This window comes from Pinus tabuliformis, chromosome Q (genome assembly GCF_031772625.1).
Source record: "Pinus tabuliformis cultivar Carrire ecotype Pingquan chromosome Q, CPIR1, whole genome shotgun sequence".
Lineage (NCBI taxonomy): Eukaryota > Viridiplantae > Streptophyta > Pinopsida > Pinales > Pinaceae > Pinus > Pinus tabuliformis.
In genome coordinates, this window is record NC_142296.1 from 743,478,263 (window position 1) to 743,497,431 (window position 19,169).

At 39.7% G+C, this 19,169-nt stretch overlaps 1 protein-coding gene across 1 annotated transcript in view; it reads left to right on the forward strand.

Moving 5' to 3' along the window:
- Positions 1-1,328: 1,328 nt before the first annotated feature.
- LOC149221680 (uncharacterized) overlaps positions 1,329-19,169 on the forward strand; it is a 112,964-nt gene continuing 95,123 nt past the window's right edge. Inside the window, exon 1 of the mRNA XM_089385185.1 lies at positions 1,329-1,598. Within this exon, the coding sequence (XP_089241311.1) occupies positions 1,494-1,598 (105 nt within the window). The 5' untranslated portion in view covers positions 1,329-1,493. The remainder of the gene's footprint in view (positions 1,599-19,169) is intronic.

Consider the following 19,169-nt stretch of genomic DNA (forward strand, 5'->3'; position numbering starts at 1 on the left):
TCCACATCCATTAATAGTAGCTTCAACTCTTCCAACTTGTGTATGATGTTGTCTCGAGCATCCTTTTGATTGACAAAAACCTTTCCCAACAATATTTAACATGCCAATAAAGATTAACAATGTGTAAATAGTGGTTTTAATGACATCTCGTATTCCCAATATTCAGGATCCAAGTCGTAATGTCATACACCACCTTAGAGTCCAATATACCTTAGCGTTCATGGCACACTTCTTCTTTAGCCGTGTTGATTTACCCCTAGATTTCTGAAGGAGTATGAATTTGATAGCTAAGAGCAGAGAACTCAACGCGTAATCAAGATTGAGTGTCATCAACATCCCCACAACGTCCACCAACCCTTCGGCTGTAGGCATGTTGACTGTCATGGCTGTTAGGGGAAGAAAAAAACCTAGTATGACTGAGGATATTGAAAGTCGTGGGGTGAGTGAAGTTCATGTCGAAGTAGAGAACAAAGGTAGAATCTGTAATCACCTTTTGCATGTCCTTCATCATCCATTAATGTCAACGATGGTAGGAGAAAAGCTAGGGAGAAACTATTCGACAAACAACTAGAGAATAAGGAATTACCACTGAGAGTCATGGCTAGAGGAAGAAACAATCGGGAAGAGATAACCAAAGTGAGAATGGGAAACATAGCGACTAGCTTGGATATAACAACCTTGCCGAAGACTCTGGAGGCACTAGTGGGAGTGGGGTTAATGGAGGTCATCATGTGAGGAGGGTGGTGGCTCGACCAAGGCTATGTTAATTGCTTGTGTCAATGGGTTGACAAATTGAGAGGGGGAGAGACTAGAAGCCTTGGCTTGGCTTCTGACATATGCATTACCATTGACAATCGATACTCCCCATGGGCCCTTTTAAATCTACCAAACAAGAAAATTAACTAAAATAAATCTTAAAAAATCAAATTAATTTATTTTATTATTATATATTTAGGTATTATTATTACTTGGAATGAAAGCATGGGAAACTCTTAAGTATTTCTCCCCATTTTGTGGATGGTAAATCTAGTAAACCATCGACCTTGATTACAAGACCTCGCCCCAAAAGAATTGAAGAGAATCAAACCCATAACTAACAACAACTTACAACAGTATCAAAAAACTTCACGTCATGCTGTAAATCACTTAAACCAAGCCCTTAATTTTTTTTTTTTTAATAATAGAATTTTTAATTTAAATTAAATTAAACTTCACGTCATGCACACTAATTATTATTAATTACATTAATATAATCGGCTTTTGTTATCATTATCGAAATTAAAGGAGGTTTTCCGAGAGGTTTCGGAAGTCTTGAAAGTGATTGTTTTTTGTATATATATGGTGTAATTACCGTCTCTCTGCGTTCTACCTGATATACCAGCATGGCAACTCCAGTGCGTACCTGACCTTGAAGCTGGAATTAAGGAGGATCTGCGATTTTATTGCTGTTTTCTTTATAGAGGGAATTCGGTGATCGAATACCATTGATAAAAATGAGTAAAATCGAGGCCTACCGCTGTGGTGTCGGAGATCTGTGGAAACGCCAGACCGGTGAAACATATCCGAGAACCTTCGCTCACCGCATGGGTGGTTGCCAGGTGTGTTTTGTGTTTAATGCTCTGAATTTCGTCTGTTTATAATCAATACACAAACTAATGTTAACTGGGCTAGTGTTTGGTCCTGTGGATTTAGTGGATTGTTTTCCTGCAATATGGATTATCAGTCTGAATTATGGCTAGTTCTGTACTTGCATTTTTAATCTGATATGGGTTCCCAATCGTTTTACCTTATTTGCATTTATAATCCGATGCGGGTCGCCCATTCTTTTATCTTATTTGCATTCTCTGCGTGAATTTGGGGGGTGAGTTTGGGTTGTCTTTCCAGATTCTGGTCACTTTGTATCATTTTTGGTTTTGGGCCATCGATTCTAACTTGGCCTTAGTTTGTTTCATCCAATGAATTATAAACATCATCCACGTTTCAGTGAGAGGATTTGCCCATTGAGCAGAGGCCTGGGTAGTGATGGGATGTTGGTTCAATGGAAGGATGATTGATCCACAAGGATTGCAATGCAAGTGAGGTACGTCAATCTCCGTGGCATGGTTGAGCCAGATGCAAGTCTTGGATGACTTGGATAAAATAATTAGTAATTACGCTTATTATGGCATCTTAACCAAAAGTTTGACCCTTTCCAGGAAGTTGATCTTTTGTGGGTGTTTATGCTGTATTCACATAATGACTCTCTTTCTGATCATTGTCCTTTTTGTAGGTGCCAATGGTCGGAAAGGGCTTTCCTATCTTACAATGGAAACATGAGTAAGCTTCGTTTAACTAAGTGCCAAGCATTAAGGACCTATTGAGAGGCAGACGAGTCCATACATTTTTTATGGGGTCATGATTGCTTCTGCTAATCAACAGTCCCTTTGTGGGCTGTGCTGCCCTTTGAGAGGCAAACATGTCACTTTTTTTGAGAATCCAAACCCATGTGGAGGGAATAACGAATCCCTGCTTTGACCGACCTTGGTCATCTCTCGTGACTTAGAAAAATTGGTTAAGTAGTCAATATTAATTAAGCCAAGGTGAGAATCATCTAGAAACTCACAAGGATCAATTCCAAGATGATCCTAGCCATCGATTAAGTTTTAATCTTGGCCGTTGGAGCTCCAACTGTGGATTATAATAGGAATTCGATGTGAACTTGGAGAAAACAATTGAGCAGTTCGATTTCCTTGGCAGATCGATTTCCAGAGTAGCAATAGGCAGTTGTTGGAGAGAGCCAGAGATCAAAGTAGTAAGTGAGGGGCAGAGACAGTGATTTAAAGGAAGTTTTCCAGATCTGGAGAGGCAGTAGCAAGAGGGTTGAGTTATTCCCAGAGAGGTAGTGCAAAGGACTACGCAGTTGCTTCATAGAAGGCAGTTTGATTTGTTGGAGAGAAATTTGTTCTTAGTTCCAGAGGTCGAGCAAAGGTTCCAGAGGGCGTAGAGATGATTTCCTCAGTAGCAGAAGGTAGAACGACTTCATCAGAGGTTGGTTGGAGGCTTGACGTCATAGTGACTGCGTAGAGCAACACAGAGGCTTCAGGGGGCCGAGTTTTTGTAGGTAGGTTGCGTTGGGATTGCTTGTGGAGGAAGGGTAATTCCCTTCAATAATTTTGCCCAGATTTTTCCTTCCGTGGATTGCCAGTTTCAAGCATCCAGATTGTACTATGATTTTCACTGCTGCATAATAATAAAAACCCTCACTGCTGCACCGGTTTTCCCAAGTTGGTTTTTTTCGGCGACATTTGTCCAAAAATAATTGTCTCATATTTTATGTGTGTGCTAGTATTTTCTCAGTTCCATCGCTATTTATTTTCCGCAATTTTATTTGTGAAGGTTGCAGTGTGTTTATTTTGATGTTGCCGTAGCAATAAATTGAATAATCAATTTATCAATTAGGAGAAATAATACAAGTTGCTGCAATATGATTCTGTATTGGAATTTTCACATGGTATCAGAGCGTGATTGATCAGCCAGGGAGCTTAGAAGTGAAAGAAGGAATTTCGCTGTTCAATAAGAGCAGCAGGTCGAAATTCCCAGGGGTAGCGGAGACCATTGCCAGGAAGGCTGAGTTACTTGAGGGAATTCTATTTTTTAGAGCAGAAAGGCAGAAAAATTCGATTTTCTAGATCGAGTGATTCCAGAGGCAAAGGGAGCAGCTTAGATTTTTCATTGGGTAGATTTCTGGTTGGACGCAAAGGGTTTTTGCAGCAGTTCGCTAGAGCAAAACCAATGTTGGTGGAAGGGAAAAGCACACACAACAGATGGAAAATTTTTGTCATGGAACTTCGAGTCTCAGAAGTTCGAATTTCTAGTTGCAGATTGGAAGTAGCAGCTAGCAGAGCCACACATTCCAGAAGGGAGTGCGAATAGCAGAGCAGCGGTCGAGCACAGGGAAAGAGGGAGTTTTCAACATTATCAGAGATGGCCACAACAGGGCTTAGAGATGAGGATAGGTTGGATGACTCCTATAGCTATGTCATTTGGAAGGCCAAGATGCCCTTCTGGTTGGATGAATATGGCCCGAAGCTCTACGTAGACAGCATTGTGGCAGTTCCCTAGGATGCAGATTAGCTGAAGGAATACAAGAAGGAGATGACGTGTGCAAAGCGGTTGATCTTGGATGGAGTCTGAGACCATATAGTCTCACATATTACTGGCAAGGATACTGCTAAAGAGATGTGGGATTTTCTTGCCACGCTATATCAGGGCACTTCCGAGCAAGGAAGATGTTCTTGTAGGAGAAGCTGAGATGTATCAGGATGCAAAAGGGGGAAGGCATAAATCCCTTCCTCACTAGGATTCAGGAGGTTCAAGATTAGCTGTCAGCCATTGGGGCAGCGCCTCAACCAATAGAGCTAGTGAGGTTGGCACTAAATAGTGTCTCTGAGAAGTGGCAAGTATTTGCCAAAGCATATTGGGCAGAGACAAGCTACCAGAGTGGGACAAAATGTGGGTCGATTTTCAGCAGGAAGAGTTGAGGCGAGCTTTGCTAAAGATCTCCATCAATGGCAGCAGTAGCAACGGACCGAAGGTGGTGAAGGAGGAGGAGAATGTGGCCCTCGCATCAAAGGGTCCTAGTCAGGGACAGGGGGAGCAGAGAAAGAAGGACTTGTCCAAGGTCAAATGTTTCAGGTATGGTGAGCTTGGACATTACAATACCCAGTGTCCTCTGAGGAAGAAGGACAAGGAAGAGAAGCAGGACCAACAAACAACTTTAGTAGAGATCGACAGTTTGTCCTCCAGGTTGGAGGAAGACTTTGCGATGTTTGCAGATATACCTCCAAGAGTGAGGTAGGGAGATTTGGTACTATAGTCCCAAAGAACTACAGATATTGGGTAGGGTCCTCGAGGAGTCCATCTCATGGATCATTACCTGGCTACGGGGACCCATAATATTCAATAGCAGTTGATGCAGTCTATACAGAGTGACAATTGTAGGCTAGTAGCAGTAAGATGTTGAGGAGCGCAGTGTAGTGTTAACAACAAAGAAGGTGGCTCAGTGCAGAGTTGGCAGCAACACAGATTCTTCAACGACAATGTAGATGCTAGTAGCAGTCAGAGACTCGGGAGAGAGATGCATCATACTGAACACAATTGATTCAGTATTTTGGATGCTTTTCAGTTGCAGATGTTGCAATTGCAACAACAACGAGGAGGAGTTGCAGTGCAGATGCAAAGTTGGCAACAATACAACAGTGTCAGCAACAACACAGATGCAACATCACAATTGCGTAGTGGTTGGTGGGTAGCAGTAGCCATGCATCAACAACGTGACAGGAGATGATACAGAGACATGGTGTTGTGACAAGGTGCAACATTGGAACACATTCCTCCCTAAGAGGGAGTGCTAGTTTTTGTAGCATCGGATGTGTTCTAGCCATGAAATTTGGTGGAGAGGCAAGAATACATGAGATCTCCAAGACCCAAAAATCGTTTTTGGAAATTCCACCTATAAGTGACTTAATTAGATTATTAACCATTCTTTTTAATGTTTCTTAAGTCTAAACTTAGGAACACTGGTTAATTAATCAATATTAATTAAGTCAAGGTGAGAATCATCTAGAAACTCACACAGGTCGATTCCAAGATGATCCTAGCCATCGATTAAGTTTTAATCTTGGTCGTTGGAGCTCCAACAGTGGATTAGAAGAGGAAGTCGATGGGCACTTGGAGAAAAACTTGAGCAGTTTGATTTCCTTGGTAGATCGATTTCCAAAGTAGCAACAGTCAGTTGCCGGAGAGAGCCAGAGATTGAATCAGTAAGTGAGGGGTAGCGACAGTGATCCAGAGGAAGTCTTCTAGATTCGGAGAGGTAGAAGCAAGAGGGCTGAGTTATTCCCAGAGAGGCAACACAGAGGACTGCGCAGTTGCTTCAGAGAAGGTAGTTCGATTTGCTGGAGAGAAATTTGTTCTCAGTTCTAGAGGCCAGGTAGAGGTTCTAGAGGGCCAGAGAGACGATTTCCTCAGTAGCAGAAGGCAAAACGACTTCATCAGAGATTGGTTGAAGGCAAAACGTCATTGTGACTGCGCAGAGGTTGACGCAGAGGCTTCAGGAGGTCGAGTTTTCTGTAGGCAAGTTGAGATGGGATTGCTTGTGGAGGAAGGGTAATTCCCTTCAATAATTTTGCCCAGATTTTTCTTGCTGTGGATTGCTAGTTTCAAGCATCCAGACTGTACTCAGATTTTCACTGCTGCATAATAATAAAAACCCTCATTGTTGCACCGGTTTTCCCAAGTTGGGTTTTTCCGGGACATTTGTCCAAAAATAATTGTCTTATATTTTATGTGTGTGTGCCAGTATTTTCTTAGTTCCAACGCTATTTATTTTCCGCAGTTTTATTTGTGAAGGTTGCAGTGTGTTTATTTTGATGTTGCTGTAGCAATAAACTGAATAATTAATTTATCAGTTAAGAGAAATAATATCAGTTGCTGCAATAGGATTCCCTGTTGGTGTATTTTCACACATGGTATCAAAGCTCTTGGAATAAAATTAAGATTAACACATCACAAGAGTGAGCATCTTAGGAGAGGACATCTCTGATTTGGCTGCAGGCTCAAGAGGACTATATAAAGTGAAGGAGAGATCAATTTAGGAGTCTTTTCTTGTGACAAGGATTAGGTCGAGTTGGGCAGGAAGGCTGGCCGAGTATTGGAGGAGCAATCTGGGTAGAACTGTGCATGTTTTTGTTGGAAGTTTTTCTTTGTGAACAGGTTGCTGTATTTTCTATTCCTATTGCGGGGAAGGCCGAGACCTACTAGGAGTTGATTTCTGGTTATTGAATAGCAGACAAGGGAAGGTTGAGTTGCTAGACATATAACACAGGAGTCCTGGCCTAAAGGAAGGGAAATAACACAGGTTCTATGGTAGTTTTGGACCAATTTTTAAGGGCTAACGTGGATAGTCAACAAGCCCTAACTAGAGTGCCAAAACTTAAGATATAAGTGCATAGGCTGGGTTGATTTCGGGACAAAAGTGATCATCCAGACCAAAGGTATGTTTGTGCTCTTCCAAGTTTTGTGTTGATGTAAGATTGATTGTCCAAGTTTGGGACGGAGTAGGTGGTGTCTTAAGTATAGGTGGAGGACTGTTAATAGGTGCCTAATTATGGCCAAAGAGCAAGTCTTGTGAAGAACAACAAGAGTGCTAACAGTGGTAGATATATTGAAGCCCAGGAATTTGCAGACTTTGAAGGACTACAAGGCTTTTAGTGGGCAAGTGTTGGAGAGCTCTCTAGGGTAAGCAGGATGGCGTACCAAGGATTGAGAGCAGATCACTGTTTAGAGGGAGCATCGAACTTCGTTCCATGGAAAGGGAGGATCGCGATAGTGTTGGAAGATAATGGGGTGGGAGAATTCATCAAGCAGGTGATAGTTCCACCTCAAGATCCCCAACAATTGGCCCAACACAATAAGAATGATATCAACGCAAGGAGGATTATTCTAAAAGGGGCTAGAGATCATATAGTGCCTCATATCCATGAGAAGAAGACAACTTTTGAAATGTACGATACCATCTTAAAACTATATTAGAGTATTGGTGATACCAAGAAGCTTGCTCTTAAGGAGAAGTTGAGGAGTATTCAGATGAGCAAGGATGAGCCCATCGTCACATATTTGTCAAGGTTCACTCAGATACGAGATGAACTAAGTGGTGTGGGCGTGTTTGTATCTGATCGTGATCTTGTGAGTTTTGCCTTACTTGGACTTCACAAGTCTTGGAAAGGGTTTCAGGACGCTGTTAGTGGGAGAGAGAACTTTCCAAATTGGGAAAGGTTTTGGATTGATTGCATACAAGAAGAGATTCGAAGAGGAACCATAGAAGGGAGATCAGTTATGACAGTGGAGAAGAACCTTGCCCCAACAGGCAAGGCTAAGGGTAAGATGGGCCAAGGAGAGGCCGAGTCCAATAAAAAGGGAAAGAAGAAGGATCTAAGCAAGATCAAGTGCTTCCATTGACATGAGTTTGGGCACTATGCTTCTAAGTGTCCTAATCGTAAGGAGTCCAGTAAGGATCATGTAGTTGCATTAGCGGAGGTAAATGCTTTTTTCGCCCAATTCGAGAAAGATTTCTCATTGATTGCTTACCTGGCAAGCTCAACGGATAGCAACATATGGTATATTGATTCAGGAACATCCTTTCACATGGTTGGGAACAAGAAGAGTTTCAACCACTTGAAGGAGAAGGACATGCAGTTTCAGATTGAGCTAGGAGATGATGGTCGGTATGCAGCTAGAGGAGTTAGTACTGTCAGTTTTAATAGGGAGTCAAGTAATTCTCTTCATCTTAGAGATGTTCTCTATGCTCCAGGATTGAGGCAGGATCTTATTTCGGTAGCTACCCATGAGGACAAGTGATATGATATCATCTTCAACAGAGGTAAGGCATACCTCCAACACTTAGCTTTTGATGTAAGAAGTGGATAGGTGTGAGGGTGAAGAATCTTTACAAGTTGCAGGTAGAGATAGGTGCAGCCTTGAGCAACAAGGCAAGGAGTTCTCAGAGTGGAGAAGTGGTAGTTGAGTGAGAGTAGGATAGAGATCTCAAGATGGAACCTCGACCAGTATCTCAGTTTCAGTCTAATTTAGTTGGCAGTTGAGTTGGCTAGCAAGATGATGATGACCATTGCCTAGGGCAAGTGGAGTCAGACACTCAGTCAGAGACTTCCAGTATAGGGAGAGTTTGAGCTAAGTGGGTAGAGGATTTGGTTAAGGGAGATTAGAAGAGAGTCGAGTCTCCCAGCATCAAGCAACAGACACAGAGGTACACAGGGTACATGGCACTTATGACTAAAGTGGTGGACTTGTAGAGCATGGTGGGAAAGAACAGGTCTTCAAAGCAGGTTCCATAGAAGAAAGCGGGAAAGTCTTCTAGTCAGAGGGAGCAGTTGCAGCAGCGGATAACTTGGTAATGTTGGAGACGGATCCAGGTGGACGAGGTTCTTCCAGGATCACCTTCCTCGCTAAGAGGGAGTGTTGAAAATAATAGCGAGAAAGGGTTCCTTGATTTGTGCCTCAATTCAAGGAGCCTCAACGAGTTTCTTCTTAGCATACTTGAGTTCCCTATAAGTTAGGATGATTTCCTAAAATTTAGGAAGCATGCCTAAAAATCAGGACGAGTTTAGAAGTAGTTAACTAATGCGCTCAAGTGGAAGGACGAGTTACTTGTCTTCTAGTGCGAGTTACATGAGGAAAAGGATGAGTGATTGTGTCTTAAGTTCTAGAATTAAGACAAGATGAGTTGCATGTGTGTTTTCACTTAGTTAACTCAATCAATCACAAAATCATTCCAGAAATAGAACTTGCTAACTTTAGCCATTCGAATTTCTTTAAAAGGAGGAACAAAGGCACAATTTGATCATTATTTTTGTGAGCATGAGTTGGTGAGACAAGACAACAGAGGTCACGGGTTTGTGAGAAGGTTGCACAGGTTTGTGTAGAGCTTGTGAGAGAAAGGTGTGCCAAGAGTAGCTTGTGCGCATTATTGGAGAGAGGAATTTCCTTGGGAATTGCACAAGAATTTAGGAGCAGCCTATGCGCAAGGAATTAGGAGGAAATCGAGGAGCAGATTAGAGGTCTTGCAAGGAGCGTTTCAACTTAGTACAAGCAGAGGGAATCAAATTGTATTCTATATTGAAACAAAGTTGTTCTGTAAGAGATTTATTGCTCATTCTTCTTCAATAAAATTCTCAAACAAATAGAGGGTTTTCCCAGTTGGGTTCCCAGAAAACTTGTGTTTTTTATTGTGTGATTGTGTATATTTTTGTTCCCATTTCGTTGCAAAATTTAGTAGAGAAATTCTATGTCTATATGAAAAGAAAGTAGTTTTCAGATTGTTCATATTAACAGTTGTAGAATTTCGTGGATTTTCGACAATTAAAACCATAAACTGTAGTTTTCTCATTAATTCATCAAAATCAAAATTTATTATGTTTGTTTCACTAAGTAACTACTACTATAGGTGGGAATGTCAATGAGAAATACAGAATAGGGTAAATACTAGAGTCTAGAATCATAGATCAAGATGGAAGAATCTCACAGCTAATGATTGTCAGTAGTCCCCCATGTCATCAACATCAAAATCAACATCACTGCCATCACTACTCTCTCCTCCATCCTTCTCCTCTGTATCCAATCTAATCTATGCATCTGCTGGTGTGGAGGATGACCCTTTAAGAGGATCACCATCATTCAAAGAGATTGGCTCTAGCACTGGTTATTTATGATCCAAGTTGGCCAATGCCAACTCAACACTGTTGTTGAAACCCATATCATTAGGAAACACATCCCACATCTTTGTCTTTCCCTTCAATCACTCCTTCTGCCTGAAAATAAGACGAAGATTGGCGTGGACATACACTGTTGTCTCTGCCTTGGATTGCTCAATCCTACTCTTCTTCAAACTATACAGATTCCCATATGTGCTCTAGCTCCTCTTGCAACAAGAGGATGAAATAACCTGAGAGAGGAGCCTCACGGTTAATTGCTATAGAGGAGGACTTCTTGTCCCATGAGTTGTCCATAAGGCATAGGGCTTCTTAGCTCCTTTGTCTCTAATCACATCATAGCCTCCAAATCCCTTGTGCCAGTAGAAATATTTGCGAAAGCATCCTCCACCTCATTAAGAGATGCTTTATCCTAATATATATGTCTAAATCCATCCTTTCTCCCTTATGAAATCTCATCATCCATGTGAGAAGGGAATTTGCATGAAGGCCCACCATTGAGCCACTCATTGCTGTAGTATTTGGTATTCAATGAGTGAGCCAAGAAATGCAAAGGTATGCAATTCTTGTCCCATTTGTTGACAAGAATATCCCATATGGTGGTGAAAAAGGCCTCTGTTGTTGTCTCATACTTGAGGCTCTCATTCCGAAAGATAATGGTCTTCACAGACTCAATCATAGAATCCCACCCATCATAAACCTTTCCTAGGATGGGTTGGTCTGTGTCTGCAGATCACAACAAAGCAATGATAAGGTCCATGATCTTTACAGTAAGATCTACCCTCTCCCACCAATAATCATTTGACACTGTATCCTTGACCTTTTTTGAAGTTGCTTGATCTGTCTCTCTCCAAAAAGACCAAAAATATGAATAAACTTAGCCCTAGGAGTGGTATTGACCTCTCTCAACCTCTCAAGCATGATGAATGAGGAGGAAAATCGAGTATTTGCAATCTTCAATAATGATAGATGTGTGTACTATTTTGTAGATTGTGAGGGCATTGATATGATTTTTTACAAAATTGTAGATGTGGCTTGCATCCTCAATAAGATTTCTGATCCATGCGACACTGGAAGCAATAGATTTAAGTGCCAAATTCAAAGAATGGACAATGCAAGGTGTCCAAAATATTTGTGGATATTTAGCTTCTACAATCATGCCAGTAGCCTCGCAAACATGTGCGTTATCTATAATGATTTGCACACAAGAATCAACACCTACATCTTCAATAACTTTAATGAACAACTCACCCATATATTGTGCATCCTTGTATTTTCCAAGAGCATCTACCGCTTTTAAGAAGACTGGTCCATTCAAGGAAGACACCATGGATTTGTTGATGAGTGGATGATGTGCTGCGTCTGTCCATCCATTAGAAACAATGCTAACCTCGAATGATGGCCATGTTGATTTAATAGGCTTTAGCATTTTATTCACCTCCTTTTTTGCGGCAACCAACAATGTGATTCTAAGCTTCTTTGAATGAGGAGGCACATTCCTTGTTGGAGCCCCCTGAGCTAGAGATCACTACATCTCAATAAATAAAAGGTGATCGTGCAACATTAAATGAGATGATGTTGTGATTAAAAAAATCCCAATGGTAAGATCAATCTCTTCTTGCTTCTCTTGCTGAAATATCTTATCCATTGGATTGAGTTGCCTCTTTTTTGTTGCTTGAGCTGCACTCCCTTTAGAACTTCTCTAAATGGATAATTGGTTTTCCTCAAGAATAGCAGAGGATCCTTATTCTTGGTTTCCTTAGATGATCTGAATGCCATTGCTATGCCAACATTGGCCTCTTTTTCTAGTTCTTTTCATTTGGATGCATTCACTATTGGACATACTCCAAGTCCACAAGATGTGCCCAACAAATACCTTTCACTCAGAAGTAGGTGCTCTTGAATTGATGGTTGCAAAAATTTCACGTTAAAAGAACATTGCGTCCTCCCTTTAACTTGCTCGCTGGTCCTGATGAAATTGAAGGAGGGGGGACATTGTCAATGGGGTCATTCCTCCCCTTCATTTGCCCTTTTCCAACTACCCTTGATTGAGCCATAGTTGTTCTGATATGAAGAAAAAATAGATTGCTGTAAGAAAAAGAAATTGTTGTAGCAAAAATAAAAAAAAGTATGGATGGCAAATCCACTTAGCAACACTTTGAATCTCCTCTAAAATTGGTTACTCTCCCTTAGTCACACTCCAAATCCTCCCACAACTTCAAAGGCTTGACTAAATGAGTGAAAAATTGGGGCAAAACCTAGTTTTAAACTGTGTGGGGGCGCTTTTCTATGGACATGTTTGAAAATCATGACACAATCTTGGACGTGTCATACATGAGCTTGACTCGTGACTTGTTCATAGTTTGAGTCAAACTCATGTCTGACACATGTTAGGTAATTTAGCTCCTCTCTTATTTTTATTGTTTCTCCTATAGTTTCCATAAGCATCCCCCTCATACTCCAACCCCAAAACTACTCTCCCAGTGGGTGCACTCAGGGAGTGCCCATGGGAATGCACTTCAAACCTTTTGTGTATGATCCCTGCCAATTTGGAAGCGTGGTGCTCTCAAAGCTTGGAACTGTGTTCCTTCTGTGCTTTGTGGACACTCCTTTATCTTTCTTTTGGATCCTTGCATTTAAATTTTTAACATTACCATTAATTGTTTCATGATGTTTGTAAGTAGTTTCAACCTCATCATAGTTCATATGTGGAGAAAGTAGAATTTCTACATATCCCATTCAAAGTCAAACCTCATCATACTTCATATAAAGAAAGTAGAATTTCTTCATATCTCGTTCAAAGTCAGTAGACTTAATAGTTTTCAGGATTTCAGAATTTTAGGATTGATGGGATCACGACATTTTCATTGGGTTAGGGTATGTGATTGGCAGTTAATCAGGAGCACCAAGCCCCATATGTATCCTTATGTTGGTGGTGTTGCTTGTTGAACTCCTTGTCACGGCTTTAGCAAAAATGTACCATTCACTCAAATGAGAATCATTGATTACACTTGTCAAGCTTTTCCTACCATACTTTAAGACTTGGATTAAATAGTTTCGTCAAAATTGGGTGGTGTAAACTGATGTCCCTAGAGGATCGAGGTAGAGGTGAAGGCTAGACAAGAGGCAAAGAATGAAGGATGATACTAATGACGAGGATCTTGATATAACTGATGGTGGAACATTGCTTGTCAAGCAGTGTTGGAACATGCATGGTGGTGCTACCCCATAGCTACAACATTTGGCAACATGGGTGCTTTCACAATTGTTGAACATTTCTTTTGTAGAGAGTTGTTTAGCAGCTAGCTTAGTTTATTGTTTTGGACCTTTCGCTCTTCATATTTTGGTGTGCAAATGGCCTATTTTGTAAACATAACTATTTAGTCATGTTATTGTTGACAGGTGGTAGATAACCTATTTCATCCATAAGTTAATGGTCTAGACTCTACTTTCTATTATATGGCTTAAAAATGTGTATGTTTGTAATTGATAGAATATAGATTCTAGATGGCTACTTCTCAAATGATTAATCATTAATGTACTATGGATGCCATTTCTATCTTCATTGATGTACAAATATGCATGTTTTCATAAATTCTTCAACTAATTTGGCACTTTGCATGTTTTCTTTATTAAATATAAATGCAATATAACATATAATAGATGATACTGGGATGCTCCACTTCCGAGGATTTTTGGAAAATGGCGCTCTTGATACTCCCGCTCCACTGTGTGCTTTGCTAACCTTGGTTTGTCCAAGAACCCTCAAATTGCAAGGTGTGAAACTGACTTGATTATACCCATGTATCTAGAATGATGGCTAATAACTTATCAATTATAACCTGGATTTATATATAGAAGAATAGATGACAAAACTATAGCTTGACAAAGTTGATCTGTTTATGACAATTTGTATGATTTACCATCGATGTTGACATCTGGGTAATAATTTACTTGCTTGTACCACTGTGTAGGCATTTTGTTTCGTTTAATAAAAATGTACCAACATTGTTTTAAATTTAGTTCCTGTTCAGGGTGAGCAGATTGTTGTGGCTGGCAATTCATTATCTCATAATCACCCATAATCTCTTCCTTCAGTGACTTGCCTACCCTATTTATGGGCTTGAAATGCTGATATACATGATCTTCCTATCATAATCAGTATCTAAGTGGTCATCAGGTTCAAAACTGCATCTAGTACCCCAAACATTTAATCCAATTCAAGTGAAGATAGGTTTAACTTTTGCAGAACTATAGCTCTAGTGACTATTAATTAGGAGATAATTAAAGTGAATAATGTTTTATTATGTTGAAGAGATCAACAATAGCATCCATGCCATTTGTTCTTATAAACTATGTCCAAAATAGCATTATAATCACAACAAGAAAGCATGATCCTACAAAATACAATTCCTACAGAATCTATAGACTTGCAGACGACTAATCAAGAGTTAGTGGTTATAATGATTATGATAATGAATGATGGAGAAGAAGAAATTTATAATTTTTATAAATTACGAGTTTCTTCAGTTAGTTTTGTGGGCAGAGGCTCCCACATCTGTATAAGTTGATAAGTATTGACTGTTGGCCCTAAAACCATAGACCATTTCTTCATTATAGTGATGATATAATATTCCATTGTGATTGGATTTTGTGATGTTACATGTATGTTGATTGCATATCTGGCTATTCTTATAGTATGTTAAAAAAGGCATCCATGCGTTCAAGATTCAAAACCAAAACAATGTTAGTTGTATAAAAGCAATTTAAGTAATGATGATTATAAATCTACACTATATAAAAAGTAGAAAAATGTAATCATTAACTTCAACAAATATATTGGGCGTAAACTTCATTTCACATAAAGCAGAGAACAAAATTCAAATTCATCCCATGAGCTTCATGATCGAAAATGCTTTAAGTTCTTTCGATGCAGGTATGTCTATATGGGTTTCACGTAGGTATGAAAAGTCATTATAGCAATTATTTGCTAGATTTTGTTAGTTACCTTATGTTATCTCAAACTAGGACCTTTTAGCTTAAAGCCCAAAAGATTGGTACTAGCCTATGGGCAGTTAAGAGGGAGGCCAATTGTGAAAATTTCTAATCAGAAATTCTACTGCAGCAACTGATTTATTTCACCTACTTATTCTTCACAATAAGTTATTTACGAAATCCCTTCAACAACTATTAAAATAAATTCTACTACAATTATGACATAAATACACAGAGAAAATACACACACAGGAAGCAATCACATCAACACAGTTGTTTTTGGACAATTGTCCCCGGAAAAACCCAATGTGGGAAAACCAGTGCAGTAGATGAGGGTTTTATTAATTTTCAACAACAATCTCTTTTACAAGGAGTGATTTTATAGAGAACTTGAGAGAAAACACCTGAGACTTTCCCCTGGAAACTTTCTGACACTTTAGAGACCCATCTCCCACTTCTGCGTCACTATGCGTGGCTCAGCGTGGTTCTGAGTGGCTCTGCGTCCCTCTGCGTCAGCCTGCATGAGGGCTACGTCTCCCCTGACTGCGTCTCCCTCTGCGCTGTCTCTCAATGTCCCTGCGTCACCTCCTCCTCAGTCATTGACTGCTGTTGATACCCTCCTCTTCCTCCACCCTGTAACTCTCCCTCTGAAATCGATCTCCTTCTCTTGAGAATCAATTTTCCTTGAGATACTGAGTATCTGCCGGTGTATATCCAAATGATCCTCAAGTCTTCTCTTATACTTTTCCTGTTGATGAATCAACGATCGAGATTAAGTCTCTAATCAACGGTTAAGATTAAAACAGACTTGATCCTCGTCTCTTAGAAGCTTCTCACCCTTATCTTTATTAATACCCATTAATATTTTTACTTTCCTAAGTTTAGACTTGGGAACCCATTAAAAATATTAATTGTTTCAATAACTCCTCATCTGATGGAATTTCTCCAAATGATTTCTGGGTCTTGGAGATCTCATGTGCCTTAGCCTCTCCACCAAATTTTAAGGCTAGAGCACATCCGATGCTACCAAAAGTCAACTCCAATGTCATCCCTGTTCACACTTTAGGTGGGGTTTTCTAAGGTAGGATTGCTAAAGCATAGGCAATAAGGGCTTAAGGTGAAACGAAAAGTAGCTTTATCAAAACAAGTGTTGTAGTATAGTTTTAAAAAGAAATGCCAGGGAGGATCAAGACTAGTGTCAAGTCCATTGGGAAAGTGGCGACAAGAATCGACCAAGGGCAATAGCTATGGGATTGAAAGTGAACATAACCCTAATAAAGGATCTATAAACTATTTATATTGCTGCCCACAAATTAAGAAAATTACTTGTACGAATTCTTGATGAAGAAAACCAACAATGCATGGACGAATGAATGTCTGCAAATTGACCACATAAACATAGCAACAAATTTGAATTAAGATAAAGGATGCCACATTATATTACCCACCATAGACACAGATAAATAATAGGGGAAGGAGCCACAATTAAAGTCTTCTTAATCAGGAATGGAAGTTACCCCATCATTTTAAATTTTCAACCATTCAAGCATCCTTGATGCAAGTGACCTCCAACATTGGTATTCAAATCAACATCAACCACAAGAACATATGCCACAAAGGTAAAACCTCCTAACATTCCATTGCATTCAAGATTTTCAACAAAAGTTCAAGACGAAGAGCCCCCCAAATCCAATCATGCTCTCAAATGGAGAGAGGAATCCTTACATAGGTATGAGATAAACTCTTTTTTTAATAAACAATTAATTGATTTTCTAGATCCATTAGTTCTCCAAGGAATACAATAAAGTAGTACATTATTATGCTCTTCAACAAACTCCTTAGTAAAAGTAGAAGTGAGTTGTTGAGATCCACTTTCTTCTCCTGTAAGAAATAGTATAATGTACATATATATTTCCAAGGAAAATAATATTATAATGTTCTCATTTGACTAACCCCATGAGAAATTTCAACAATAATAAAATAATGAGTTATTTTGGAAGCACCTCCAAAAATGGCCAAGAATGTCAGATGCATCCTCTAGGTGGTTTAGTGGTTGACCAAGAGATAAATTTAGAAAAATGATAAATTAATTATCCATAAATGTACCCTTGAAGAAAGAGAATCCGTACGTGTGGCTCTAACCAACTTCTAACCAATTTTCTTGAGGCATGTCTGATTATAACCAACTCCTCATAACCACCTTCATAGCATCTAAGTTGCTAGGAAATGCGGGTTCGGGTACTGGTATGAGTATGGGGATGGGTATTTCACTTTTTGGAACAGGGTGCATGGGTTCATCGAGGGTATATATATATATATATGAAATTCAAATTATGAATTTTCAATTTTAAAATCTTCCAATTTACAATAAAACCTTGAACATTCACATTGAAAGTTCAAATTTAATATCAAGCAGAGAGATATGAATCATGATAATAGATATATATTATATGTCTAGGACTCCATTGTCATACATTCAAAATTTGTCTTAAGGAATTTCCACACATGATTTTTTTTCCAAAACAAAGTGAAATTGAACAATGAACATGTCTCAAGATAATTAATTTGGCTTCCTCAAGCCAAGTCATCACTCATCAACATCCATGTCATCATGATCAACATCACTAGGCTCATCAGTCAACAATCTCTCTAGGTAGGCACTCTCATCTGGAGGGTCCCGCTCATCCATCATCCATGACTGACTAAGTAGGTGTAGCCTCCACGTACCTGTTTTCAGGGAACCACGCATCCTTTTACGGGGTACCAAGTACCCATCACCAAGAAAGAACCCATTTTTAAATTTCAGAGTATCAGGTTCTGCATACTCGAACCGGGTTTGGAAGGGTGCGTTTGAGAAGAACCTGATTCTACATACTCGAACCGGGTTTGCAAGGGTGTGTTTAAGAAGAACTTGGTTCTCCATACTCGAACCGGATTTGGAAGGGTGCGTTTGAACCCGAACCCGTTTCTGGTGCCTGGGTGCGTGAATCGAGTACGGGTATGCGAACTCCGCCCCTAGGTTTGTGTACCCCTGCTTCACAACATAGCATTCTTTACCAAGTGAACAACCACCCTCAGTTGAATCGAGGAATGATGAGTTAAGAATACTTAAACCTTGAAGCATGTGCATGAGTAACAACCATGACCAAACCAATAATATAATAATCTTTGAGTTGGTGGTGTGCAATGTTGTTAAATCTTTTTTCAAAAAATAATATAATAACTTCCAAGAAGAGTGCACCCCATATAAGAGTGCCAAGACAGTTAGATCCATTAACCATGAGCTAAAACCATTAATTGATTTGCAAAATCATGTGTTGATTTTCCTAAACAATGTGCACAAGAGGAGTGTGACCTAGAGAAGCATGCAAAGTGCCAAGTAGGTGGAGTGCTACACATGCATGACAGGTCAAAGGTCTAGGGATCTTTAACAATTTCCCCAAAATAATGTGTAATCATCCCATTAAGTTTGAAAAAATAAACTTCTCCAAATAATAGTAAAATATGATCCAATGTGGTTAAAACTCATGAAAACTTGCATAAGTGGATAGATCCAATGAATATAAATATTCTCCACTCCATCTTGTTAAGTTTGACCAAATCAACCCAATGAATTCCAATACCAATGGGATGGCCCCTTTACTCAAGTAAACTGTGCATCAGGATGAGCACTGCATCTAGGGGTTAACATTCATGACACCATAATGCACCATCCAAGTGTGAACACAACCCACACCTCCAATCACATTACATTAACCACTAAAATGTCTAGACCCATGTGAAAAAGGATAGTTATGACAATAGTAAAATCACTCTTTAATCTTACCATCCTATGAAGGAGCAATTATCAACACTTGAAACTTAGGGAGACCCTAAGTTGATTGGTTCTCACTCCATGAAATGTACTAC